At 39.2% G+C, this 27,526-nt stretch overlaps 2 protein-coding genes across 4 annotated transcripts in view; one reads left to right on the forward strand and one right to left on the reverse strand.

Moving 5' to 3' along the window:
• Positions 1-16,298: 16,298 nt before the first annotated feature.
• LOC130099615 (uncharacterized) lies at positions 16,299-20,655 on the reverse strand. 3 transcript variants are annotated; one of them, XM_056265350.1, is made up of 11 exons: positions 19,950-20,654; positions 19,634-19,751; positions 19,160-19,394; positions 18,768-19,044; positions 18,465-18,642; positions 18,291-18,367; positions 18,021-18,201; positions 17,535-17,783; positions 17,235-17,406; positions 16,987-17,135; positions 16,299-16,855 (listed from the first exon to the last, which is right to left on the reverse strand). In XM_056265350.1, the coding sequence occupies exons 1-11, from the start codon at positions 20,232-20,234 to the stop codon at positions 16,686-16,688; spliced, it is 2,091 nt and encodes a 696-aa protein (XP_056121325.1). In that variant the 5' UTR covers positions 20,235-20,654; the 3' UTR covers positions 16,299-16,685. The 3 variants fall into 3 exon arrangements, with proteins under 3 accessions (XP_056121325.1, XP_056121335.1, XP_056121342.1); XM_056265360.1 differs by lacking the exon at positions 19,950-20,654 and having other exon boundaries at positions 19,634-19,858; XM_056265367.1 differs by lacking the exons at positions 16,299-16,855; positions 17,235-17,406 and having other exon boundaries at positions 17,008-17,135; positions 19,950-20,655.
• Positions 20,656-23,271: 2,616 nt separating this feature from the next.
• The window catches only part of LOC130095629 (uncharacterized), an 89,298-nt gene continuing 85,043 nt past the window's right edge, over positions 23,272-27,526 (forward strand). The window contains exon 1 of the mRNA XM_056262366.1: positions 23,272-23,394. The gene's annotated coding sequence lies outside the window, so the exon portion shown is untranslated. The remainder of the gene's footprint in view (positions 23,395-27,526) is intronic.

The raw sequence follows: 27,526 nt of genomic DNA on the forward strand, positions 1-27,526 counted from the left end.
AACAATAATGCTCAATCATTATTTAATCAATTAATTATCTCATTAACTCCAACACTGATATGTGTTACATTTAACAGCCTGTAGTGTGCACACTGAGCAGTGTTCATTTCATCTGGGCAAACCCATGTGGGGCCTACATGGAAACCGTGGACAAAACTGGCTGGGTCCCAGTTAGATAGCCCAGGTCAAACCCATGTGGGCCCCACATGGCTGTGCTGGCTGGGTTATCTTTATTGGACAAACCACTGGTGTGTTTTGAGTGTGAAACTGACTGAGGAACAAGCAATGTTTTATGACGTGGCAAATGCACAGCCTCATATATCACTGGCCAAACCGGTGAAGGCTGAATGGTGTGACGCAGGTCCTTTCATGGTCAAGTGCCATGAATTGACCGACTGGGTCATAATAGATCAGAAAAGAATGATCTGCCAGAGCGAAAGTACCGGATGGTTCAAACAACCATGCCATAAAACATTGCGAGGTTTAAGAGCAGTGACAGTTGTTGAGGAGGAAATGAGAGTTAGTAGTCTGACCTTATCGCACCTCCCTGTCATCCCGGAGGGATTGGAGGGAGTTCCGAGTTGTCTTTGGGCTAAAGATAAATATGATGTGGGACTCATTGCTGGCTGTGAGCCAATTCACATTAAGCCTAAATCTGACTATAGGCCAAAGAAAATGCAGTATCCTTTGAAAAAGGAAGCAATTGAGGGCATTACTCCAGTGTTTAATTCTTTGTTGGAAAGAGGGGTCATTGTTGAGTGTCCGGACTCGCCTGTTCGCACACCCATCTTTCCAGTAAAGAAAATAAGAGACAAAAATCAAGCCGTCGAATATCGTTTTGTTCAGGATTTAAAAGCAGTAAATGACGCAGTTCAAGCGCGAGCTCCTTTTGTTCCTAATCCGTATACGATCTTATCTCAAATTCCAGCCGACACTAAGTGTTACACACTGGTTGACATTTCAAATGCGTTTTTTAGTGTCCCAGTACACCCTGACTCACAATTTTGGTTTGCATTTAATTTCAACGGCAAACCATACACGTTCACGCGGCTTTGCCAGGGGTATTGCGAAAGTCCTACTATTTTTAACGAAGCTTTGAAACGCAGTTTGGAGGATTTGGTTCTTCCACCTGGCGTGGCTCTGTTACAGTATGTAGATGATTTGTTGCTTTGCTGTCCAAATGAACAGATCTGCAAGCAGGCTACCATCACATTGTTGACTTATTTGGCAGAACGTGGCCACAAGGTCAATCCAAATAAGGTAGCTGTGAATCAAACTAAAGTCACCTTTTTAGGCCATGTGTTAACGCCAAATGGGAAATCGTTATCTGACAAAAGGGTCACTGCAATACAGAACATTCCTAAGCCGATCACTAAAAAGCAAATGATGTCGTTTTTGGGAATGACCTCGTATTGTAGGACATTTATTCCTTGCTACAGCGAAAAAGAAGGACCTTTGTCAGCTTTAATTTATGGACAGGATATGGCAGCCTACGACAAATTGACATGGACAGCAGAGGCAGAAAGTGCCTTCTGTGAAATGAAACAGGCCTTGCTGAGTTCCCCAACGCTTGGCATACCAAACCCTGAGAGGCCATTCACACAGACAGTCGCTGAGAAAAATGGTTACATGTCTTCTGTTCTATTACAGGAGCATGGGGGCAAATTGAGGCCAGTGGCCTATTTTTCAACTAAGTTAGACGCAGTGGCTAGAGGACTTCCTGCTTGTCTAAGAGCTGTGGCAGCGGCTGAGAGAGCTGTGGTAGCCTCTAGAGATTTTGTTGGTTTCAGTGATTTGACACTGCTTGTGCCACACGCTGTGTCAATGATATTATTAGAACAAAGGACTTCTCACTTGTCTGCTGCCCGTTGGCTCCGTTATTCATTCATTTTGCTGGAAATGCCTAATGTTACAGTTAAACGTTGTAATGTTCTGAATCCAGCTACTCTGCTCCCTACAGAGCAGGATGGTGAACCTCACTGTTGTATTTCAGCTTTGGAACAGATATGTAGTCCAAGACCAGACTTGACAGACGAAGCTCTGCCCAACAGTGACATGATACTTTATGTGGATGGGTCATCCAGCAGGGATGACCTAGGCAAAAACAGAGCTGGGTATGCAGTTGTCTCCTTAACTGAGATTCTGGAACAACAATCATTGCCGTCACATTTTTCTGCACAAGCTGCTGAGCTGGTAGCTCTGACTGCGGCATGCAAATTGGCAAGTGGCCAACGTGTTACAATTTACACTGACTCAAGATATGCTTATGGAGTTGTCCACGACTTTGGTTCATTGTGGAAGCATCGAAAGTTTTTGAAAGCAGACGGCAAGCCCATTTTGAATCACCTGTTGGTGAGTGAATTGTTAGATGCTCTGTTGTTGCCCAAAGAAGTGGCAGTCTGCAAATGTCAGGCTCATACTGCAGGAAACGATGACGTGTCCAGAGGAAACAGAGCGGCTGATTTGGCTGCAAAGGCTGCTGCTCTGCTTCCTGTCCAAGTCACCACTGCAGCACGGCTAAATGAGGAACTGGGGGACATAGAGGCAATGCAGCAGCACGCTTCTCTCTCAGACAAAGAGAAATGGAAAAATGCAGGGTGTGTGTATGTGAATGGACAATGGAGTGGCCCCAATAACAAACCATGTTTACCTTCTCATTTCTTTCAGGCTTATGCAAAATTAACACATGGACTGGATCACACGTTGAAAAGCGGAATGTTTACTGCTATGCAAAATAACTGGTTTACCAAAGGTTTTTCCACAGTGGCAGCAGATTTTTGCAGCTGATGTCTGATTTGTGGTACCAATAATGTCGGTAGGGGTCAGGCAATGAGACAGGCGGGGCATCCCATTCCGCAAAGACCATTCTCACATGTAATGCTTGATTATATTGAATTGACACAATCTGACAAAAAGAAATACTGTATCGTTGCGGTGGATATGTTCTCAAAGTGGGTAGAAGCCATGCCAACCACAAAGGCAGATGCAAAAGGGGTGGCAAAATTACTCCTACAGGAAATTGTTCCACGATGGGGCGTTCCTGAGAAAATATCAAGTGATAATGGTTCACATTTTGTAAACAGTGCAATTTCAGCTGTTGAAACATTCCTGGGTACTACCTGGAAGCATTTCTGCTCCTATCATCCAGAATCAGCAGGGGCAGTAGAGAGAACTAACCAAATTTTGAAAAATAAATTGGTAAAAATTTGTGATGAAACAGGGCTTTCATGGCCACAGGCTTTGCCCATTGCATTGACTTACATGAGAATGAGGAAGAGGGGACGCGCACAGCTCTCTCCATTTGAGATTCTGTTTGCTCGTCCACCTCACATGGGCTGGGAACCACATAGTCCTAGACCACTGCCTGACACCACTCTTTGTGAACATGACATGTTGCAATATTGTGTTGAACTGGATAAGGTGTTTGCTGATATTTCAAAACAGGTCAAAGCAGCAGCTCCAGTGCCAGCTGAAACGGCCCTACACAGCATCAGGCCAGGTGATTTCGTGCTGATTAAGGATCTGAGGCGGAAGCACTGGAAAGCAAAGAGGTGGCAGGGGCCATTTCAGGTTTTGCTAACAACTCACACTGCCATAAAAGTCGCAGAAAGGGCTCCGTGGATCCATGGGACGCACTGTCGAAAAGTGCCAGCTCCTGCGGTAGCTGCACCGGAACAAGAATCAGCTCGTGCGGTAGCTGCAACGGAAGAAGGATCCCGGTCACAGCCTATGAGTACCGAACAGGTGTTAGACTAACCAAAGGTGCTTGTGAACCTGTAAGTTACCAACTAGAAAATCATCGTCATTGGAGAGAGGACGAATCTATCGTGCTGGACGACTCTGCAATTTTAGGAGTAGTTCGTACAGCCACAAGAACTCTGTGGGACTTTGACGGAGTGGGCGTTGCAGTTTTCTGTTTAATAATATCTACTAAACCTGCCCTAAGACCAACGATACATAGAGAAACGGGACTTATATCATTTTCACAAGAACATTATCTTGCCTGGCAAGGTTGTACTGTGTGGCAATATGTTTCTAAGTCTTATCCTCTTAACTAGCCTGGCCATAGGCCTAGCATGGGATGGTGGTATGGAAGTGAAAATGACAAGAGGAAAGGGAAGTGAGATACTCATAATATGTGATCCTATTTCTGCAGCAGGATTTGGGTATAATCCAGAGGGTTTGATGAAGTGGGGAAAAGCGATGTATTTTTGTAAAGATCCATGCAAATGGGAAGATGTGTACGGAGGTAATGAGGCGGCTAAAATTGAGGGTCTATGGACCAAAGCGGGATACGTCTCAAACAATGGTTTTAGCAAGCGAAAGATGTCAGGTCTTGTTAAGTTCGAAGAAATCACTGAGAATTTTAAAACTAAACTGAAAGTTACTCTGTCAACAGGAAGTGATGGCGCGATGCAGTGGGGAGGTACATTTTTCTGCGCATGGTGGACCACGGGTATTGATACTTATGTACCAATCCACATTGAAATGGTAGATCAGCCAGTGGAAACTCATAGCCTTTCTGAACTTATAACTCATACTAGCATATCTGAAGAAGAAGATATTGAATTAGAGAGACAGTTTAATTTGCATCATGAAGACACAACTATTACAAAAAGCAGAATTCAATGTGCGGGTAACAAAGCATGTATGTTAAGTATACTGCAACGGCAAGCTTTGGCCATCAACCAATCATGTTGGTGGTGTTTGCAAATGGATAGAACCTGGAAGGTCCATCCGTTACGATCAGAAAATTTAGGTGAATTAAAAGGATTAATACCGTGTGCTATGTGGAGATTACTGAATGCGAAAAACTCTGATGAAAACAAATCATATGGATGAGTAAATGTCAAAATTTTGTGTGTATGTTCTTTAAATGAACATGGGGTGGAATGTGATCAAAATTTTACATTTAGAGGTGTTTTTCTTTTACATTAGATGTGTTCTTATATTTTCTTTATTTCTTTATGAACATTTAGATTAACTTAGTTTAACCTTTTACTAAACTAAAAAGACTTACATAATCAATAAGTATAAGGAAGAGATGTTCGTATAAGTTAGAGAACATTATTAAAGAATATAACCAAGCTGATAGAAATGCATAAGTTAAGATATGCTTCTGGAACAACATGTTCTGTCACGTAGTCTGAGTGGTCTGTTATATCTCAAGTGTGAATTATGTGTGGGTAGTTTTCGGACAGAAATAAATATAGGCAAAGAGTGTGATGTCAAGCTGACAGGAAACTTTAAACTTAGATGGTCTGTCTGAATAAATTTATGTGTGACCAAGAGCTTGAGCAAATTTCTGTGAGACAAAGAACTTGAGAGACCAGAAACTTGGAAACAACATTTCCTTTTAAGGTTTTTTCTAAAACAGATCCAAGCCTACACAGGATGTGTAAGAGTATATAACCTGAGGTGGAAGCGACCAGACCTTCACCTTCACATTTAGACTCTGTCTGTATGTGAATGTCACTTTTAATCCTTTGCAAAGAATTAAACTTTTGATACTTTGAATTTTGAAAGGTTTCCACTGTTGTCTTTCTTCCTAACTTTTCGAATAGAATTATTTCCACAACACCTGCCACCCAACCACCACCCTCAGCATCCACCCAGGGCTGGCCTGCCACCCAACCACCACCCTCAGCATCCACCCAGGGCTGGTCATCCACATCCTACTGTCCTGACCAACCTAGGTTCCCTCACCAAGCACTAGATCCCTTTAATCGTCAGCGTGAATGGCGATTACGCAAGGCAGCCCTTGAGAACGAGGAGCGAGTGAGGAAAGGTGAGCCCCCAAAGATGCGAAAGGCAAAAGAGAGCTACCACTATGAGTGTAAGCTGTGTGGTCAACCCAAATCCAAGCAAACTGGACACTCACAGGTACGTGGCAAATGGTACTGCCCTGCATCTGGACACAAAACACGGGAAAAAGGTTTGGAAACTTGGTTAATATCATGCTAATATTTATAGCAGTTAGCGTCTAAAGTCATACTTTTCCTGTCCAGAGCCAGCTGTGTTGTGAGGACAAATAGTGTTGCTGTTCAATACTCGCTGTAGCAGCTACATACTAGCACTGTGTGGTGGCTATGGTGGGGATATTGGTGATATGACAGAATCAGAAGACCAATAACTTATTTATTTGCCGTATAAACTCTGCCGATTTCTCAGGAAAAGCCTTAAGATGTGAAATAATTGTGCCAAGTTTCATTCATCCCCTCCGGTAATGGACCCTGGTTATGTGTTTGAACAGAGCAAACAAATGTGTCCAGGTGTATTAATTTATTATATAGTACCTTTTCAATTATTTATATAGTACCTTTTAAAACATACATTTACGAATTGCTTCACAACAATTATAAAACTGTAATGCAAAACATACCTACCTACCTACATAACATACATACATACATACATGTATACATGTGTAACAGGTGTCTAAAGAATTTAACAATTAATTATTTAAATTAATTGCTGTTGGTGCAGATAGATTCAGCAGAAGATTTTTAGTTCGTAAAGGAGGTAGCGGGTTGTGGTGTGAAACAACAGACAACACAAGTTAGAAATGAACTGGTATGTAATTTAGTTTCCAATGAAAATAAACGGAATCAGGAAAGGTAATTACAATGTCAGTCAATTATACACACAATTCAAACATGAAAATTTCCCCTAGAGTGCACTCTTCTTTTACCCCTAAACATACACAGATAATTGCAATGACAAAACAAAATAAAAGAAATAAAATGAATGATGGAGTGGTGTCTTTTTTTCCTTAAACACTCTTCTCTCAAAATATCACAATGTCAATCGTTTGATTGAACAACAACCTCAATATTAATCAAATTTAGCTATGGATAACCACACACCATAACGAGTATTCAATGCTTCTCAATGCACATATCAGTTTCTTATCAGTCTCTGTATTCGTCTGTCAATCTTGAGAAAAAAAGAAAAAACTCAATAGTCTCTACATGTGAATTGTCTCGCTACAGCAAGACTGGAGAAGAAAGGAAAGGATATTGGCCCTCATTTATCAAAAGTGCGTACACCAAATTTCCAGCGTACACCTGGCGTACACCCAAAACCACGGTGACTTTGAGATTTATCAATATGGACGTTGGCGTACGGCACGCTCAAATCCTACGCCAGCTCACGAGGTGGTGTACGCACATTTGAGTTAGTGCGGAAATGCGCAGAAAAATAATTCCTAACACCACAAAATGCACTGACAAACTAAAAGATATTATATATTATGACCCACTGTAAAACAAAAAAACAACAACATAGTAATTATAACCTTCAGTGTTTATTTTTGTGCAACATGGACTTCAATGTTTAATTTGTGTGACTTTACCAAAGCATTTGATTTGTATAAGCATATGTATTCCTTCAGTTGCGAGCCTGTGCGCTTTACCCTGACGTTTCATGGTTAGGCCGGCAGGTGCGCACGGACTGGGTTCGGTAACGAAAGGTTTTCAATGACCAAAAAATAATATAATAAAAAATACATTCTTCATCTTTTAAATAATAATAATAATACAAATAATAATAATGACATTATTCTTCTAAATAACAATAAGCGTCATTAATAATACAAATCATACTAAGAAGAATATTACAAATTGTCATGCAATTATTAATGTAAATGAATGGTACTCCACATCACATCATCATCATCACTATTGTACACCCCAATACATGTAACGTGATTCGAAATTGAATGCTAATTCAAAAGACGTGCTGTAAAATATTGCATTGTGATAGGTCATTTCGGCTCCACGTCAGAGAAGTTTCTCTTCTTTGCCGTCTTCCGTGTGTCCATGGCGTAAAATGAGGGCGTGGGGGAAGCGGAGACTTGAATATATAGGGGCGTGTTATTCTAATGACGATCGTTTTCAGCCGCGGCATTTATCAAGGGCAGGTATTGCGTACACCTGGATTTCAAAGGTACGCACAGCTTCATAAATCAGGCGGTGAGAGGAGTGTAAGCATAATCTTACGCCAACATATACGCCCGTTTCTACGCAAGAATGATAAATGAGGGCCATTGTCCTCTTCCTTAGGAGTTGTTGCCCTTTCACTGAAGTAGATTCTTTCACTGGAGTAGATTCGGGTGGCTCGCCATCAACTTGAAATTTCTCACAGGATATCACAGATCATCACAATCTGCAGCACCAAAGACAAAATAGAAATACAAAGAAAAAGAAAGAGAAAACAAAAAACCTGGCCTAGAACAATCCTATTTGTTTTTCTCACACGCATGTGACCAATAATGGCGCCAGGAATGATCTATATATCTACCCCCCCACTCCACATGTTTTAAGTATGGGTTTAAGTCAGAAAATACAAAATTCTCTTCCCAGAATCCCAAAAACAAATTCGCATAATTAGGGGCAAAGCATGCACCCATAGCTGTACCTTTAATTTGTTTATAGAATTCATCTTGAAACAAAAAAATGTTGTTTTTCAATGTCCATTCTGCTAGTTGTACAATAAAACATGCAGGTGTTCTTTCAGTAGATGGTCTCATATCTAGATAGTATGATAATGCTTCCAGCCCATCTTTATGGTCTATGTTTGTGTACAGTGATTCGACATCCATAGTCACCAAAATAGATGATTCAGTGGTTTTAATCTTTTTGATGGTATTTAATACATGGGTAGTATCCTGAATAAATGAAGGAAGTTTTCCAACCAATGGTTTGATAAAGCTATCTACAAATTTTGAGGCCGGCTCTGTAATAGATTCATTTCCACTGATTATAGGTCTCCCTGGAGGATTTTCAAGATTTTTATGTATTTTCGGAAGCATATAAAAAGTAGGAATCCTAGGGTTTTTACAAGAAAGAAAATCACATTAATTTTTTTAAATCCATCCTTCATCTTTAGCATGTAACAAATTGAATTTCAGGCGCTGGTAGTACTCACGGTTTTGAAGTTGTCTCAAGGCTTCTTCAACATACTGATCTCTGCCCCATACAACAACAGCACCTCCCTTGTCCGCTCTTTTTATTACTAGCTCATCGTTATTAGAAATCCAGTTCAAGGCTTCTCCTTCTTCTTTTGAAAGATTATATTGTTTTCGTTTTTTTGAAGTAAAAATCTTGTCAATATCATATATTACTTTCTTGTAGAAGGAGTTCAAAGTTGGATTAGATGAAGCTGGCATAAATGTTGACTTGGGTTTAATGTTGTTGCCTTCTTGTCATAAGTACGAGTAGCTGCTTCAGAAGTATGATACAAAACTTTCAGTTGAAGACTCCGATGAAATTTGAATAGGTCCACTTTAGTTTGAAACTCTTTGGCTGTATTAATAGGTGCGAAAGACAGACCTTTTGACAGAACAGAAACACAGCTTGTCGGTAGAGTAACCTTCGAAATATGTATCACTTCGTCTCCTTTGTTTGGCTCCTGGTGTATCTGCCTTGAATTGGGAATCTTGGTAGATCTCTTTCTTCCTCGTCTCGTCTTCCGCTGTCTTGTCTTCTGAATCTCTGATTTGTTCTGGACTTTTTCTCTAAAAAATCTCTTCTAGGTGAAGTCTCCACTACTGAGCGGTCTTCATCACTGCTAGGTAAGTTGAAAGATACTGATCTCTTTCTAGGAGTCTTAACATTCCATTGTGACCATGTGTATACCTTCTGCTCTTTATAATCATTTTCATCTCATCCAAATTTTGCCAGCTTTTCTTGCTTGAGTTTTTGTCCATTCCGTGCTCGTCATGTCCATCTGATATAAACTCTTCTTTGATTTTGACGATCTGTTTTTGCGTTTCAATTTTCTGTTTTTTTTGCTCCCTCAATTAAAAGTAGCATAAGGTCTTGGGAACATTCAATATTGCTTCCCACTTTTGTTTGAACTCTATATCTCCATGACCGAATGAAGGAAATTTTTTAATTCTGAGTCCTCTTGGGATCATGTTTTCTCTCCAGTAGTCAGATAATGTAACCATATGTAGATGTAATCTTAATTCTTTTTCCGAATGTCTCTTAAGTTCATAACACAGTTTCTTAGAATCTGCATACTGCGGTCTATATTCTTGGCTCAACAGTGTATCAGTAACTATAATCTTCTCACCTTCTTCTTTAGAGTAGGAAAAGTAATTCGTCGTCATCTTTTTGATGAAAATCTGTATCTCGATCCCCAAATACGTCTACTAGACGGAGCAACTTTTTCAGTTCAGTTCAGTTTATTCACAGTACCTCTTAAAGCATTACAATAATACAGTTTTAATTGTCCAGAGTAGATTGGGTACAGTGAAATGGGTCTCCCAAAGAAGAAAAAAAAGCTTATAAGTAGGGGCCCATAGTTCTTGAATGGATAGGTACTGATAAGGTACAAATAAGGTACAGTAAGACACAATAAATACACACAAAAGTGTACCATGACATGTTACATCAACATACTCGCTCATACAAACATACACATACGTCCCAGTAATCCATGAAAATCAGTTTTGAATAATTAGATATAGGTTAAGAAGAAATTATGTTTTAATTGTCTTTTGAAGTTGGAGATAGAGAGCAACACCTTAATACCATCATCAACCCTGTTCCAGATCTGCGGACCCCTACAAACAGCACTCATACTGGTGTGCACATGTCTGCGATATTTTCCAAATATAAGTGGTTTGATTCTCGTTTGGTATGTATGCTGGGGGCTGGAGATAGGAACAAGGTTACTCAGTCTAGGGTTTAAGCTATTCACAATTTGAAACATTAAACAAGCATTCTGATATTCATTTAGCTCAGCTAGTCTTAATAACTTAAAACGATAGAATAGAGGGCGGGTCGGGGAATTTATCTCTGACCAGGACAACGCCCGTATGGCTTTCTTTTGCAAGGATTTGAGTTTTTTAAGATGACTTTTAAAGGTGTTGCACCATATCACATTACAGTAATTGAGATGTGGTTCAAAGAAAGTTTTATACAATATCATAAGGGCAGACAGAGGAAGAAAATGTCTGATCTTATAAAATAAACCAACATACTTTGATAATTTACTTACAAGGTAGTCAATATGACATTTAAAGCTAAGAGAATCATCAATGAGGACCCCCAGAAATTTAGTTGAGTACACTCTTTTTATCACCTGCCCATTAATTTTAATCAGGCAGTCAATAGTATTTTTTTTAAAAGACGATTTTTTGTTCGAATTAAATAAAATGAAATTTGTTTTTCTGATGTTTAATGACAATTTGTTGCATTTAAACCAGGAGTCAACTTTGGTTAACTCTGAGTTTACTATGTCTTGTAGCATATGTAGGTTCCTGTGTGATGTAAATAAATTTGTGTCGTCAGCAAAGATTATTTTATGAAATATTTTAGTGGAATTTATGAAGTCATTTATGTATAGAATGAATAAAAGTGGCCCCAAGATTGAGCCCTGGGGGACCCCATAAATTATGGGCTTACAAGTAGAGTTTTGTTCATTGATATGGACATACTGTTCCCTCTCATTTAGATAATTTCTGAACCATTCAAGTGTGAGACCTCTGACACCATAGTGATTCAATTTGTACAATAAGATATCAAAGTCAATGGTGTCAAATGCCTTTGATAGGTCCAAGAAGATACCAACCCCGTATTTTCCCTCTTCAATACAGTCGTTATTTTGTTCTACTAGGTCAAGTATTGCCATACAGGTTGTGCTCTTTTTTCTAAAACCATATTGTGAAGGAACAAGAATATTAAATTTGTCAAGAGACCCACTGAGTCTATTGTATACCACTTTCTCCAATACTTTAGAGAAAGTTGGTAGAATTGATATGGGCCGGTAATTGCTCATATCATTTCTGTCGCCCAATTTAAAAATTGGGATTATCTTAGCAATTTTTGTCATTTTGGGTACAATACCAGTAGATAAAGAAAGATTAATACAATGAGCCAGTGGCTCTACAATGATGTTCGCTATGGCCTTCATGATCCTACTACATATTCCATCCACACCAGAGGAGCATGAGCTCCTCAAGTCTAATATGATCTTGAGGAGCTCGGTACTATCCGTTGGCATCATAAAAAACGAATGAGTATAGCTACCAGAGAGAAACTGCTTGAAGGTGACACCCTGGGGTTGGCTTATTTTTTAGACAGATTTGCACCTATTGAAGCAAAGTGATTATTAAAAGTCTGTGCTAGATCAACTCTGTCATCACCAATGTCAGGTAGAACAGTCGATTTATGTCTCTTATTGAGAACTTCATTTAAAACATTCCATGACCTCCTACAATCCCCTTGTGAAGCTTTTAACAGATCCGTATAGTGAATTCGTTTTCTTTTTCTTATGATCTGTGTTAATTTATTTTTATAGGAAATATATTTCTCTTTTTTTAAGATAGAAGGATTTTTTATGTAGGATTTATAAAGCTTACCTTTATATTTGGTCGACTTCAAAATCCCCTTTGTAATCCAGGGGTTCTGGAGGGTAGTGCTGCATCTGACAGTCTTCTCAGGAATTGTATCCTGGATGGAACCTTGAATGATCTTTATCAGACTGTCATATGCAGCATCAGGAGTCACACTGTCATAGACAGAGTCCCATGACTTGGCCTGTAAATTAACAGTTGAATGTTGTAAGTTCCTCTCGTTGACGATTTTAGATTTGATTTTAGAAGGTGAAGGAGAGAATAATTTACCAGAGCCCAAAAATATTACAATGGGAAAATGATCTGTGATGTCAGACTGCACAACTCCTGTCTCCAACTTAGTATTTTGAATATTAGTCACGATATTATCAATAATTGTTTTAGAGGTCGGTGTAACTCTAGTAAATCTATTAATAGTGGGGAAAAAAGAGGAGGAATGCAATGTATTCATGAAGTCATGTTTTGCCAAGTCTTCCTTAGAGATATCAATATTATAGTCACCAAGAAGTATGCAGTCTTTTTTTTTGCTTATTCAATTTATGTAATAGTTCTTCCAATTTACTGCAAAATATGTTGAGAGCTGAATCTGGTGGACGATAAATAACACCTACAATAAATGATTTGCCAGAATTTTTAATCTCGATGAATAGAGACTCACAATGGTCATCCTCTAAATAATAATCACAGATATTGACTTGAAGACAGCTCTTAACATAAAGGCAGACCCCTCCACCTGTTCTATTTGGTCTATTCTTAATGTGTAGGTTGTACCCCTCAAGGTTAAGTAAATCGGCATTTGAGAAGTCATTGAGCCAGGTTTCACTACATCCAATAACATCGAAATGACAGCTTAAATGAGATAATAGTGAGGCTAAATCAGTGTGATGTTTGTTTAAGCTTCTAATGTTTAAAGGTAACAGTGAATAATTATATATATTATTTAGTGATTTTAAATGATCAAGGTCAAAGACATTTCAAGTTATATTGCTACCCATGTCAATGCAGTGCTGAAAATCTCCAACGATATTAAGATCATCAAAACCCATATAAACAGTACAAATGAATCATGGAATTTTCTGGAATTACATTGAGACATTGATACGGCAATAGCCGCAAACACAAACATAGCAACCAAACGCACATGCATACACAAAACACACATAAGAAAATTTGTAGTACCATTTTGTAGTAATTTGTACCACGCCGCAGTCATCAGCACCAACTTGCAAAGACAAAAAAAAAGACAAAAAAAAGAAAAGAAAACCTCATAATAGAACGTGAAAATGTCTCACACCTTTCCGTCCTGGAAACATAGTCCAACCTTCCGTGAAAGGGAGTAGTCTATTGGAAACATTAAGTCATGACTAAGTCAGGATAGAAACACTGACTCCCGTAAACAGCAAAGTGGATGCTAATCACCGTTGTCAATAGAGGATGCAAAAATAGAAACTCTACTTCAACCGATAACCATGATCTTATGCGTTCCGTGAGGGCAAGGAGACAATAAAGGCTTCAGCCTCAGCTACCATTGTAAAAGTGTTTCCTACCTCCCGACATCTTGATGTAAAGCCTGGCCGGGTACAGCAGGGCCGGCTTAAACCCTCGCTTGTACAACTCCGACATGACCACCTTGAACTCGTTCAGCTGCTGCACAACCTCTGGAGGATAATCCTCAAACACAAGAATGGAATAGTCCCAGAATTTCAGCCTACCCCTCATGGTCCGGGCATGATGACCGGTCTTGGCCGCTGGTTGGGTGGAGGTTTAAGTGCCAGGGCTCTATGAGCCCGTTCACACTCCATAGGCGAATCGAGGACCGCTCCAAATACCTCCTCGAGCATCTTGGTGAAGAAAACTGTCGGTTGTATCCCCTCCACGGATTCAGGTACACCGATTACCCTAATATTGTTACGACGGCTTCGTGATTCGAGGTCGACAACTTTAGTTGCTAGTTTAGCATGGTCCGTCTGGAGCTTAACAATAGCTTCCTTTGCAGCTTTCAAGCATATCTCTCGCGCGTCACCTTCGCTCTCAAGAATTTCAAGTTTCTCAGCGTGTTCTGTCACTGTAGTTATGATACCGTTGAATTTGGTCTCGAGAGCTGAGAGAGTTCGTTTGAAGTCCTCGGAGATGGCGGTTCGATGAGACTCAAGCAGATGGGTGAGTGACGCCATGGTGACCGCCTCGGCGTTTGAGTCGGTTTGCCCCGCTTTAGCCTTCGGCATAGTTGCAGCAGATCAGCAAGATAGTGTATCCACCACTTTCGGATAGGGTTAAGGAGCGAGTTAGGTTACAATCGGTGAGGTTTAATGAGCAAACATTTGCAAGTGCAAGAGCGCGAGACGCAGCGTGCCTCACTTGTTACCTCATCACGTGATTGGTATCGCACAGGACGATCTTCTGCACAGGAAGATCTTCTGCACGGGTCATCCACCCACTTCTCCACGTCCTTATTTCATCACAGCAGAAAATGCCATTGAAGTGCTGCACAGGGTGTGATGACTCGGTGCTCTTTGGTTGCTCCGGATAATTTAACTCAAAAATCAAAGTAATACTCCAAGGCACTCGAATTGTGTATACAAAAATTAAAAAGCCTTTATATAGATATGCATAGAATTACATAGATACTATGTCAATTGTTGAACTCTGCTCCCTGCTGGTTACTTTACATAGTGTGACCAGGTGTTTGCTGTTTAGATTGATGAACTGCTACTTAAAATGCACCTGTGACTTTGTTTGTTACACACACCCTGACGAAGGCAATAGCCGCAACGCGTAGGTGTATCTGTCACCATTTTTAAAGGAGCTGTATGTAAGAAATTTATTTCAATTAATCATAAAATGGCCCTGATATGTCACTAGACATTAAAGGGCACCTATTATGGCCCTTTTTACCAGATGTAATATTGGTCTTGGGTGTCCCCAGAATGTATTTGTGAAGTTTCAGCACAAAATACCCCCCAGTTAATTTATTATAACCATTTGAATGTGTCATTTTTGGGGCCTGTTTTGAAACAAGCTGTTTTGAGGCAGACGACCTTAAATGCAAATGAGCTGCTAATCCCCACCCTACCGCTGGATGTGGGCGTAACTTGCATAACTATGGCAATTAACAGTCGGTAGAACCATAATGGCCGAGAGTGATAGACCCGCAATTGTGTATGGCATTCGGCCATACATGTTTGAACCAGAGTCCGACCCAGATGACGAAGAGACTCCGGCTGAAGAAACACGATCGAGAATGGACCAGGATGTCTCGGAATGGTTATTTGATACATTTATGAACTCATTGCGTTGTCATCGCTGTGCAACACACACACACAGACACACACAAACTGTGATAACGTTGACGCAAATGTTTGAAAACACAAACACAAATACCGATAATAACGTTTGCTACCTACAAATAAAATTACATTAATGCGAGAGACCTGTTTGGTCATGTTTACCTCACTTCTCGAACAGGTGTTTATGTGGCAAATGTGAGAAGATGGCGACAGAACAAGAAAATATATGCTGCAGGGAGATAGAACAGGTATTAATGTATTTACATTTTAATAGTTGCAAAAAATAATACGTGACATAAAACCGTCTAACGCTATTTGTTGTATCGAAGGTTACAAGACGGATGAAACAACTTCAAGTCACTCCATCATGTATGGTAGACCATCCCGGAATGGATCCTGTTTGTTTCAATTTGTTTTCTTTACAAAACGCTTTTAACATTTACAGGGCTGACTATGGTCCCATACGACTTCGTGGAATACAACAGTGAGTGTAACTGATTAACACATTTAATAAAAAAATGTCTATTTCTTCAAATAAGTTCTAATCATTTAAATTTTAATATAATATTTCAAAGTTTATATTAAAATGCAATTATAATGGAAAAAAACATAGTATAGCTTCAAATAATTTCACAACAACTTGCATATCCTTTTTTATTCCTTTATTTACATTATGTATAAAGACACTGACATATTATATACAAATGAGATTAGAAATAAAATAATTTTAATAAAAGGACATTACTCTTAAAAATAATTTAACCATAATCAATTACAAAGCAAGTATTACAACTCTAAACAACAAATGATAAATCTTGAACCTTGTTTTGAGAATGTGCCTGTGTGTGTGTGTGTGTGTGTGTGTGTGTGTGTTTGTGTTAACCGTTACAGATTTTTAGCTTATCTGAGTTTTGTGAGCTGGTGCTGGGGTTTCCTTGGACGAAAAATTCGAGTTGTGATTCCAGCCTGTGTGGTCCTGAGAATTCGAAGAGAGTTTCCTGATGCACAGGGCAGTTATGTAGGTTTTCGACCACCTATTGATTAAACCGAGATAGCCTACTAGAGATGGCCTCCTCCTTCTCTGGCCGGTCATACTCTGCACACAATGCTGGTGGTATTGGAATCCTCAAAACATCATCCACATATGGTGCAGGATCCACGAAGACCTTATCAAATATGAGGTCCAGCAGGTCATCCACATATCCTGTGCAATATAACATTTTGTTTACTTTTCAATTGATAAAATATTGATTTTTCAAATTCCTTGTAAGAAACAATGCAAAAAATATGGACATTTGTTTTAATTTTGTTAACTAAACTCAATTTTATACATACTGAAGGTTGCTTGTGTCTTTACTTCTCTGACCCGGTATTCTCCTTTCTTGGCTTTTGGAAAGGTCACTTTGAACACCGGTAGACCGGATGCTGTTGTGGCTTGAGGACGCCCGGCATTCTCATTGTAATGTAGTGCAGCGAGGTATATTCTGTAAGCAAAAAAAAAAAAAAAACTTTTTCAACATACAATATATACAGTGTATGTATAATTAAAATCGTAAAAAAAACAACAACAACATTAACATTACCTGCACAACATTCCCAGAAATGGAAATACAACATTTTTTGGTGTAAACCGTAGTATTACACTGTGGAAAACCTCGATAGAAGAAGTCTGGTAGTGTGGACTTAGCTTGCCAACATCCTTCAAAATTCTGGTGTTGGAGAGAACTCTCTCCAACTTGAGATATGGCAGTGTTCCTACATTATTGTAAGTGTTATTAGAGTAAGATATGTATTTTAAAAAAAAAATTTTTTTTGAATAAATACATGGTCTGCATACATTAAAAAAAAAAAAGAAGTAAACATTGCTTATTTTGCCTACATACCAGCAGCTATCCACTTTTTTGTGCCTCGACTTCTGCTTGTTCCATGTAGACATGCTGGAAAATTGCTGTCTTCATGTGTGTGCTTATTTTGAATATGGTTTAGCATAGACGTCCATTTGGCAACTCTTTCAGGTCCACTGCTTGATGATGCTGCAGTCCAATAGATGTGGTTTTTTATACTATGCAACCATTCACGTACTTTCTCACAACCCTTCAACTTGCACACTTTTTCCAGCTGCTTTGAAATTCCTGGAGATTGCAATTACATACAGACAAGACAACACTCACAATAAGTAGGGCAATGTGTCATTCCATATAATGGCATGGTGTTGTTTATGTAATGTTAATACACATCTATATATAAATATATATACATTTCTACTGTATGTGTTCCACAAACAAATAATCATTCACTAATACAGTTTAAACACAATTATTAGTCTGTAAAAAAATTGAAACTGATATTATTGTAACAAGGTTATTTACCTTTCTCTATGTGCCAGACATCATATAATTGGTTGACATTGCGTTCCCTGAGGAATTTTTGTATTTGCGGATGTCGGTCAGTCACAATGCAGTCCAGAGTCACACCGCGAGTATCCAAAAAGTCAAGACCTCTCGTCAAACCTTCCTTTTCCATGTGGTAACTTCCTCCCACTTCATTACTCTGACAAGTGATCAAAAAAAAAATTGCGTTGAAAATTAAAGTATACAAGTTTTCAAGGGACGTTGCATCAAGGGTTTCAGCTCATTTACCTGGACGAGTTGTACATCAACAACGGTGTTTGTTTCCAGGTCCATCATTGTGAAACTGCCATATTTGGCAGAGTGCCCTTCAAAAAAAAAAAAACATAATCTCTTATTACAAAATGCGCCTTGTCTACACGAGACATTTTTTTTTTTACAATGTAAATTTTTCCAACAATGTACCTGGTGAGTCAGCCCTCATATCTCCTCCAACAATGACCTTTCCCCTTTGAGCTAACAGCTGTAGCATCTCATCCTGCCAGTTTCTCCATTTGTAAACAATAGCAGGCTCAATGCACATTCGTGCATGGTGACGAAAGGTGTCGTACTTGAAAAGATGTAACTTCATAGCTGCAAATATCTGACAAAAGATAGAGAATAGTTGGTCAATTTTAAATTGATAAATGAATAAACAAACTAATTATACATTATAAATGTTTAGTATCATGTACCTGCAAAGATATTAATTACTTGTGTTACAAATACCTTTTCAATTGTCACAAATGAAGCACCACTGAGATACACAGCAGCAGAAAGGTGAAGGTTTCCAGCTGGAGTACTGCCCAAAATCGGCTGACTGTTCCATTTCCGTGTGAACTGACAATGGTGGCACAGTTGTTCAACACGTAGAAAAGTTCCAATCCTTTGTGATCTTGTATGACATCTTCTATGACATACCGGGCACACCTCAAACAGTTCCATGATACATGTCTCATAGACAATATATTTATAGATTTTCTGAATAGGGCTGGATGCTTGAGATCTGAAAAAAAAAATAATAATAATAATTTTTTTTTTTACTTTATATAAGTAGTACATAAAAATTAGAAATGCTAAAATTAAAACAAACATTATTATAAATTATAATATAAACTTACGACAAGTCTTTTTGCTCTGTTGTCGATGTTTCATCCCCTGTTGGATTAAATGTGACATCAGTCTCTTGTGCAGTTACAATTGAAGAGCATTCTTGTAGGATATCTTCATCTTCCTCAAGGTCCAGACAAGGTCTCTTTGATGAAGTCTTGAGGGGTGTGGAAGACGCAACCGCTGTATGCGAAACTAATTTTGTGGTATAATCAAAATTTGACAATGTTGTCTCTGTCTGGACACCTGAAATGTATAATTTAGCACAGATTCAGCAAATATTCTCTTTCTCTTTTTGTGGGTATTCAATTCAATTCAAATGTATTTGTATATTGTTTATATATTGTTATATTGTATACATTTAAGGAACTTTACAGAAAATGAATTTAGAAATGTACATATAAAAATACATTTAGTTAATACAAATTTATAGTACTATATTCTATATTATGTAATATAAATATAGTTAGAAAACATCAACATACTGATACTCCTGTGGTGTGTTTGAAGCGTCCTCATTGATAGTTGTGTACCAACACTGCACAGCTGTGATGTGTGTGTCTGCACGGCAATATCCCTACAGCTTCGTGTCGATGTGCTGGCCTTTGTAGAAACATAGTAATTTTGATGTCTTTTTCGAAAACATACACATTTTTTAATACAATATCTTAAAAAAACATATGAAAACGTGTGGTTATTTAAAAGGTTTAAAGTACATAAATCATACGACGACGACGACGACAAAAACATTTGTTGTCGATGACTATTAACGTTACCTCAGAAATCATAAAATACACTTACTTCTTCAGGAATTGTTGTTGGATCGCGAACACTAGGCAACGATCCACCCTTGAGGATTAATTTTGTAGCAAGACCTGCTTTGAATTGACCGCCGTTCAAAAAACAGTCACTCTCAAAATGATTTGAGCAAACATAAACGTACTTCGGGAGTGTAAGAGGCGCATTTCCTTCATAAATAAAATCCACCCACTGCGTTTTCAGTGGCTCTGATGTCGGAAGCAAGTGCAAACAACTATGCGAAGTATTACAGCCCACAACAAAACACTTATTTTTCTTAGGAGGCATTTTCTAGAAGGCAGCACAAATCTTCAGAACAGCGGTCTCGCTGTCGTTGAAACAACAATGGAGGATCAGATCACCGAGGGAGGGGTCTGCCTCAACCACACTGTCAATCAAACCCCTTTCCCATGTTCTACGTCACAAAAAGCTGAATCTTAGAACAGCTCATTCTGAGAGAGTGCATATGAATTATTGAGATTGTAAAAAAAACACTGGGTGGATTTTTATCATTCTAGGGTGGTTTTGCTCACACACTGCCAACACACATTTATGTTCAAACAGCATGTAAAAGTGAATTTTGCATAATAGGTGCCCTTTAAGAAATCATGTTCATTTCAAATACTTATATCACTGACAACAGTAGTCCGGCCAGGATATTGTCATTTAAAAAGTGAAGTTGCAGCCGTCAACTGATGTTGATGTTGTCATGTTGTGTTTTGGTCTGATGCTCCTCCCTCCACCTATGTACCAATCACGAAGTCAGTAGTGTTGCGGCATCCGGGTTGCCAGCTCTGCTCTAGTTACCACAGCTGCAGCTCGTCACGTTTCTGCTGGATCCTGCAGCCTATCTGGCAACCTCGAATCAGGGGGGAGGGGATACACCGCTCTACAGTAATTTGAAAGTGATTGCAGTACCAGTTTTGGCCACAATCTTACATACAGCTCCTTTAAAGATAAAAGCCATGATTCAATAAAGGCTTTTTGACGAAATGTTTTATTTGGATTTATACAACTTTATTTTATTTTTTTTATATATATATATATATATATATATATATATATATTTTTTTTAATAAGAATTAATTTTTTAAATTTTTTTTTTTTTTCTTATTTTCTTTCTTTTCTTTTTTTTATTTATATATATATATATATATATATATATTTTTTTCTTATATTTATTATTTTCTTATTTAATGGGGTTTTTTTTGTTTTGATTTTATTTGACTTTTTATTATGTAAGATACTATGTCATTTGTTGAACTCTGCTCCCTGCTGGTTACTTTACATAGTGTGACCAGGTGTTTGCTGTTTAGATTGATGAACTGCTACTTAAAATGCACCTGTGACTTTGTTTGTTACACACACCCTGACGAAGGCAATAGCCGCAACGCGTAGCTGTATCTGTCACCATTTTTAAAGATAAAAGCCATGATTCAATAAAGGCTTTTTAATTTTTGTATACACAATTCGAGTGCCTTGGAGTATTACTTTGATTTTTAAGGTTAGGGTTAGGTTTGCCTTGCCTTGCCTTTCAACAGTAAAAAAGTATATAAAATAGAACATGTATAATTACAACAAAACAGGAAATTGGTTTACTTCTTAATGCTTGTGTTTGTTTTACAGATCACCAAAAAGGTGGCGGGATCAGGGACAGTGCTGCATGGATGTCAAACATCGGCAATGACTTTGGCCAGGTGTTTCTGGCCAGGTGTTTTCTCAGAATGGTTGTTTTTCACAGGTGTGTCTTCAGTGGCTAAGCTCTTTCACCCATGGAAGTCTGCAGTGCGCTTAAACAGCTTCCATTTCATGAGACACTTTAACAGCGGGCTCACTACAGAACACCACCCTCTCTATGGCACCTTTTGTGCCAAGCTTTCCTCCTGCATTTTTTAATGGGACCAGGAGGATGTGCAATGCCTGAAGGAGGCCAAGAGAGCGGAGTGGAAGAGCAGCCACAGCAGACATGCTCCCACTGAAGAACAGCTCGTGGCCACCATCAGCCCAGGGGAACTGAAGAGAAACTGCAGGAGGAGGACGCGTGGAGTGGAGGAGATGAGGAGCATGATTTCAGGGCTGCTGGAATCAGTGTGGGAGCTGACAAACACCACAGGGCTGCGTCTGGTGGGCCATGACAGCATGCACCACGTGTGGGAAGTGCAGCAGAAGCACCTGGAGTGCCTCCAAGACCCTGCAGGTGTTGCACTGTACACAAAGGTGGGGACACTCCAGAAGGGCGGCAAAGAGCTGGACATCCTTAGGTGTGGTAGGGGGTCCTTCTCCCTGGAGAGTTTTCACCGACATCAGTGTGCTTTTATTCCAGGTACATGTGCATCAAGACATACTGTATTGTATGTATTTTTTAAATGTTATTTTCTGTTATGTGTTGTAATTATTCAAAATAACACAATTACCACTGTCGGGTATTCATATGTATTCACTTTACAATAATGGTTGATAATAATGAACAATAAAAAACTATATTAGTATTTTGTTTCTTAGGCTGGCGGTGCAATGCTGTACACATGCAAATGTACATGCTGGAGGGGGCATCAAGATGGAACATGGGCCGGGCCAAGGAGGCAGTAGATGTGGAGGGGGCCTCGACCCTAAGAAGCTTTGATGTTCGCTTGATGTCCCACCTTAATAACTTAAGCCAGCGCGTCCATGGTTGTGCTCTGGTGCCAGAGATCACCCCACCCGGAAAACCTACTGGTAAGAGAGATCTCAGCAACACTGGTTGACCAGAGTATTACATCCCCTCCTGCTCTTTTTCTTAGGCACCCCCCTACTCAGAGGACATGCATTTCTTGGGTGTGACGATTGTGCTATTCATATAGGAGATGGATGTGTGTATGTATGTCCTTTCTTCATCTTTGTGTTTTATACTGGTTACAGGCGAGCGCATAGCAGTGGAATATTTATTGGCCTAGACCAACAGAGGTGACCTGCTGGCTCCATTGCAGGTCTATGAAATCCCCTCGCCGGTGCTTGAGGAGGAGGATGAGCCAGATGACACCATCAGCATGCTAGACATTGTCTGCCAGTCAGCTGAGATAGGGGCTGGTGATCCCCCAAGTGCTGTGGCGGGTGACACTGAACCCGGACCCCTCATCACAGAGGTCAATAAAACTTTCTGTAACACCTTACTCAAAAACACAATATTTAACTGAAGTAAATGTGGTTACATTTTAATAAGATAAATGAATGTAAAATCAGCATTACTCACATATTAGAAACAAGAGTGTACATTTATTTGCTTGTTTTTTCTTTTTCTCACTTATCACTTTTCAGACCAGCCAATGTGACTCGAGGGGCTGGCAGTTGATGCCCTTGCAGCCTACCTAGTTGGCTTGAATCGTACCATTACCGCCTTGTCAGCCAAGGAGGAGGCGGACATAGTCCACCTGTACACAGCTCTCCATGCCATGGACAAGAAACCTTCAAGGTACAAAATAGTAACTATTTTGTACACCAAAATTAACTTAAGCCCTAACCGTCCCACCGGTGGGACACCACCCCATGAAAAAAATTCATAATCAAATTACTAAGCAACCACTGAATGTAAGAACACAAAATAGGTATCATTTTAAAGCTTAGAATTTTATTTAACTCCTAACAGGCGCTGAGTTATTCCTTTAGAACGGAGTGTACCACCGGGGGGCGCCACCTAGCTATGAAAAAATTAATTGTCATATTTTTCAAAACTACTGCATTGATCAACACAAAATAAGCATCATTTGAAAGCTTAGAGTCTAAACTTTACAATGAATGTAGCCATTATGATTATCTCCAAAGTAGTGCTGAGTTATTTGCTGATAAAATCAAAAATAAATAAATAATTTTAAATAAAATAAATAAATAAATTATCTAAACTTTACAAGGAATGTAGCCATTATGATTATCTCCAAAGTAGTGCTGAGTTATTTGCTGATAAAATGAAAAATAAATAAATTATAATTAATGAGGAAGGGGAAATTATTATGTACTGCAATGGGTCAAAAACATCATACAGCTCAGATATTCATGTGTCATATGTCATTTGAAAGGGCTCATGGAGTAGAACACAGCAAGCCCAATTGTTTTGGGCTTTGACTAAACTTGAGTGAGTTTTTGTAAGTTAAGCCCCGCAAGACCCATATGTAAATAATATATTGATGTGGCATTCACGAGGCGTTTTTCACTCGTAACTTCATGAAACATGGAAAATTGCACATACTTATTTAAAGCAGATTCTCACGATTAAAAAGAGCCTAAAGACACAATAATCCGTCCCTCAGGTCTAAATATATTCCTCGTTATGTTATAACATACAAAAAACAGCACAGATGCACATGAGTAAAGTTGCTTAGACTTGGCGTTTTTGCGGGTAACTTCATGAAACATGCTCCGATCGTTAAAAATGGCACATCCTTATTTACAACAGACTGTCACGATTAAAAAAGACCGTCACGATTAAAAAAAGACCAAAGTCACCAAAATCCGTCACTCAGATCTAAAGATATCCCTCATTGAGTTATAACACATATAGGGCCCTATTTTAACGATCTGAAACGCAAGTATCAAGCGCGAAGCGCAAGTAACTTTGTGGGCGGGTCTTGGGAGCTGTTGCTATTTTACCGGCGGGATAAATGACTCTTGCGCCCGACGCAAGTTTAAAAGGGGTTGGTCTGAAATAGCGTCATTATTCATAGGTGTGGTTTGGGCGTAACATGAAATAAACCAATCAGAGCGTCATCCAACATACCCTTTTTTTTTCTTTTCTTTTTTGACGTTTTTTTTAATATATGATTTATTTATTGAATTTTTCACAACAACAGTGACAAAGACTCAACAAAAAAACAAAAAAAAAAATTACATTAAAAAAATAATTACATTAAAAAAATAAATAAAAATCAATACAAAAACATAGGCCAAAATGAGCCTTAAGTAGGTCCAGTAAGTAAAGTTGAGTAACCCAAAGACTAATAAAGTGTGCTACTGGAATAACCAACACTGATAGGGCAGGGTGGGTGGTCAGTCAGTCAATTGGGACTGCATCCAGCTGCAGAGATTTAACATGCTCTAAAAAGGGTAACCAAATTCTTGAAAATTTAACCATGGAACCACGAAGGCAGTGTTAAATTTTTTCCAATTTAACAAAAAATAAGGCATCTTTTATCCACCGAGTACGAGAAGGGGCGTGAGGACCCTTCCAGTTCATCGAAATACAACGTCTCGCTAGCAGCGTAAGAAAAGCTACCAACTCAGCAAAATGAGACGGCAACGAATAATCAGGAGGTAGTACTCTAAACAAGCCGATTAGTGGAGAGGGATAGATATTAACAGAAGTGATAGCTGAAAGAGAATCAAAAACAGACTCCCAGAAAAAAAGATAAAGCAGGACAAGTCCAGAACATGTGAGTTAAATTAGCTGGTTCTAGATGACACTTGTCACAGCTTGGATCAAAGTCAGGGAACATGCGGGCTAATTTACTTTTAGACCAGTGTACTGTGTGAACAACTTTACACTGTAAAACTCCGTGGCGAGCACAAACAGATGACGTGTGAACACGTTTCAAAATCGACTGCCATGTCTCTGTCTCTATCTCTATATTAAGATCCCTAAGACCCCTATATTAAGAGGAAAGATGGGGTTAAAGTGCACCGGGCATATAAGAGGTGTTGACAGTAAAGTAAAATGGCGCTTGAGTTGACACCAGATCTTAAGACAATTTTTAACTATAACATTACTGGAGAAGGTTAAAGGTGAAAATGAGAGAGGAAGACACAGAAGAGACATAAGCGAAGAGCTACCACATGAGGCCTCCTCAATCCTCAACCAGGGTGGAGGCTGATCACTGGAACAGCACCAGAATAAAATGTTACGAACATTTGCAGCCCAGTAATAAAACAAAAACTTAGGTAGTGCTAAACCCCCTAGCTCCTTCGTTTTTGTAAAGTGCTGTAGCGACTGACCGAATCCTGTTTTCCTTCACTACTGAACAAATATGAACACATATGTTTAATTCACAAAACCTTGAATCATGTGATATGGTGCCCCAATGTCTGCGAGCAGGTCATTGATTAACTTCATTTGACGCATTGCGCAATCAAGAAACAGGGCCCCGTTGTTCTAAAATCCTTACACTGCTTGCAATTTGTGCTCAGTCACAAAAGAATAAGAACTGATCCATTCAGGGTCTTGAGCTAATTTTTCCCCCCTCATCAATTATTATGTCTCCGTAGGCTGATAAGATTTAAACACAAAACTACCCTTTTGTCTTCAAGACAACCATTTGCGAACTAAACCCTCACGTGGTATACACCACGGATGGACAGATGCTGACCATAAGGATACCCACACACACAGAGACACACACACACACACAAACGTCCTTTGTGTGCAACTTAGGATAGAAATGTCCTTTTAATGTATGTACAGTCCTATATGCATGTGTTATTAGTTTTGCTTTATAATAGAGGTGTGGTTTGCTAGTGTATAGCTCTGAAGTCTAAGAGTTTATCAAAAGAATGTTCCCCAATATTGCCTTGCACAAGGAGCCAACATTCCAACACATTAACACACAAACACCAGCCATGGAACTTTTCAGAGAAAAGTACCTCTAAATGTTTCAAATGTATTCATTTTTGTGCTTAGATGTCGTCACATGCCATACTGGAAGTACTGACAATTTTATTGTGTGTTAATCAAACTTTAAAATGCTTGTAATTCTGCATATGAATGTAACTTTATGTTCTTCTACTTTTACCTGCCATTTTTGGTAGCTGTTTGACCGTCTTGTTTTGACTGAACCAGTCATACATAGGATATTACTGTAAAATCTATTGTCCGGTTTGTACAATCTTTCTGGGTAGGAATGACAAAATGTTATACCATCATAATTGATCCTGACAAGACAAAGAGGAATCTTCCGCGGGCACTTTTCTCCCAGCTGATTGGTGCCTTCATGCCAGAAGGGGCGTGAACCTAAGTGTCCTTAAAGAGACGCGCCGAGCTTCCCTTCATGCTTCTGAAACTCTCAAAAAACTCTCTTAGTTTTTGTGAACTCTCAAAAAACTCTCTTCGATGCTTCATCATGTGACTCCTCGTGCGTCTGGACCTCGCCCTCGTGTGATGATCCATCGTTTCTCTTTTTGTTTTCTTCAAGTTTCTTTTATCTTTTTCGAAGTCTCCTCTGTTCATGTCTTCTCGCGAGGAAAATGAACACAGCTCAGCTCAGCTGGCAAGCTCACCTCCAAGGACATTCAAACACGCCGCGCTCGCGCGCGCTGGACGAACCAGTTGGACGCTCGACGTTCACATGACCGAGAAAGACACACGCCTTCTTCACCTCAGCCACACAAAGAGCTTTACCGGTGCAAGTACCCGTTTACCATTCTTTCAAGGTTTAAGATCTGTTGATTCTTGTTGTCTCAAAGGTTCTGTGTCTGTGATGAATTTTGCAAAACTCATGATCTTTCCAGGTCTTCTTTATCTCTCTGTCTATCTCACATGATCTTTCACGATCAGCTCTCTCTCTCTCTCTCTCTCTCTCTCGTTGTTATTTGTTTGTTTCGTTGGTTTTACTGTTAATGTA

The sequence above is a fragment of the Rhinichthys klamathensis genome, unplaced genomic scaffold (genome assembly GCF_029890125.1).
Source record: "Rhinichthys klamathensis goyatoka isolate OS25496 unplaced genomic scaffold, OSU_Roscu_1.1 h1tg000011l_1, whole genome shotgun sequence".
In the NCBI taxonomy this organism is placed as follows: Eukaryota; Metazoa; Chordata; class Actinopteri; order Cypriniformes; family Leuciscidae; genus Rhinichthys; species Rhinichthys klamathensis.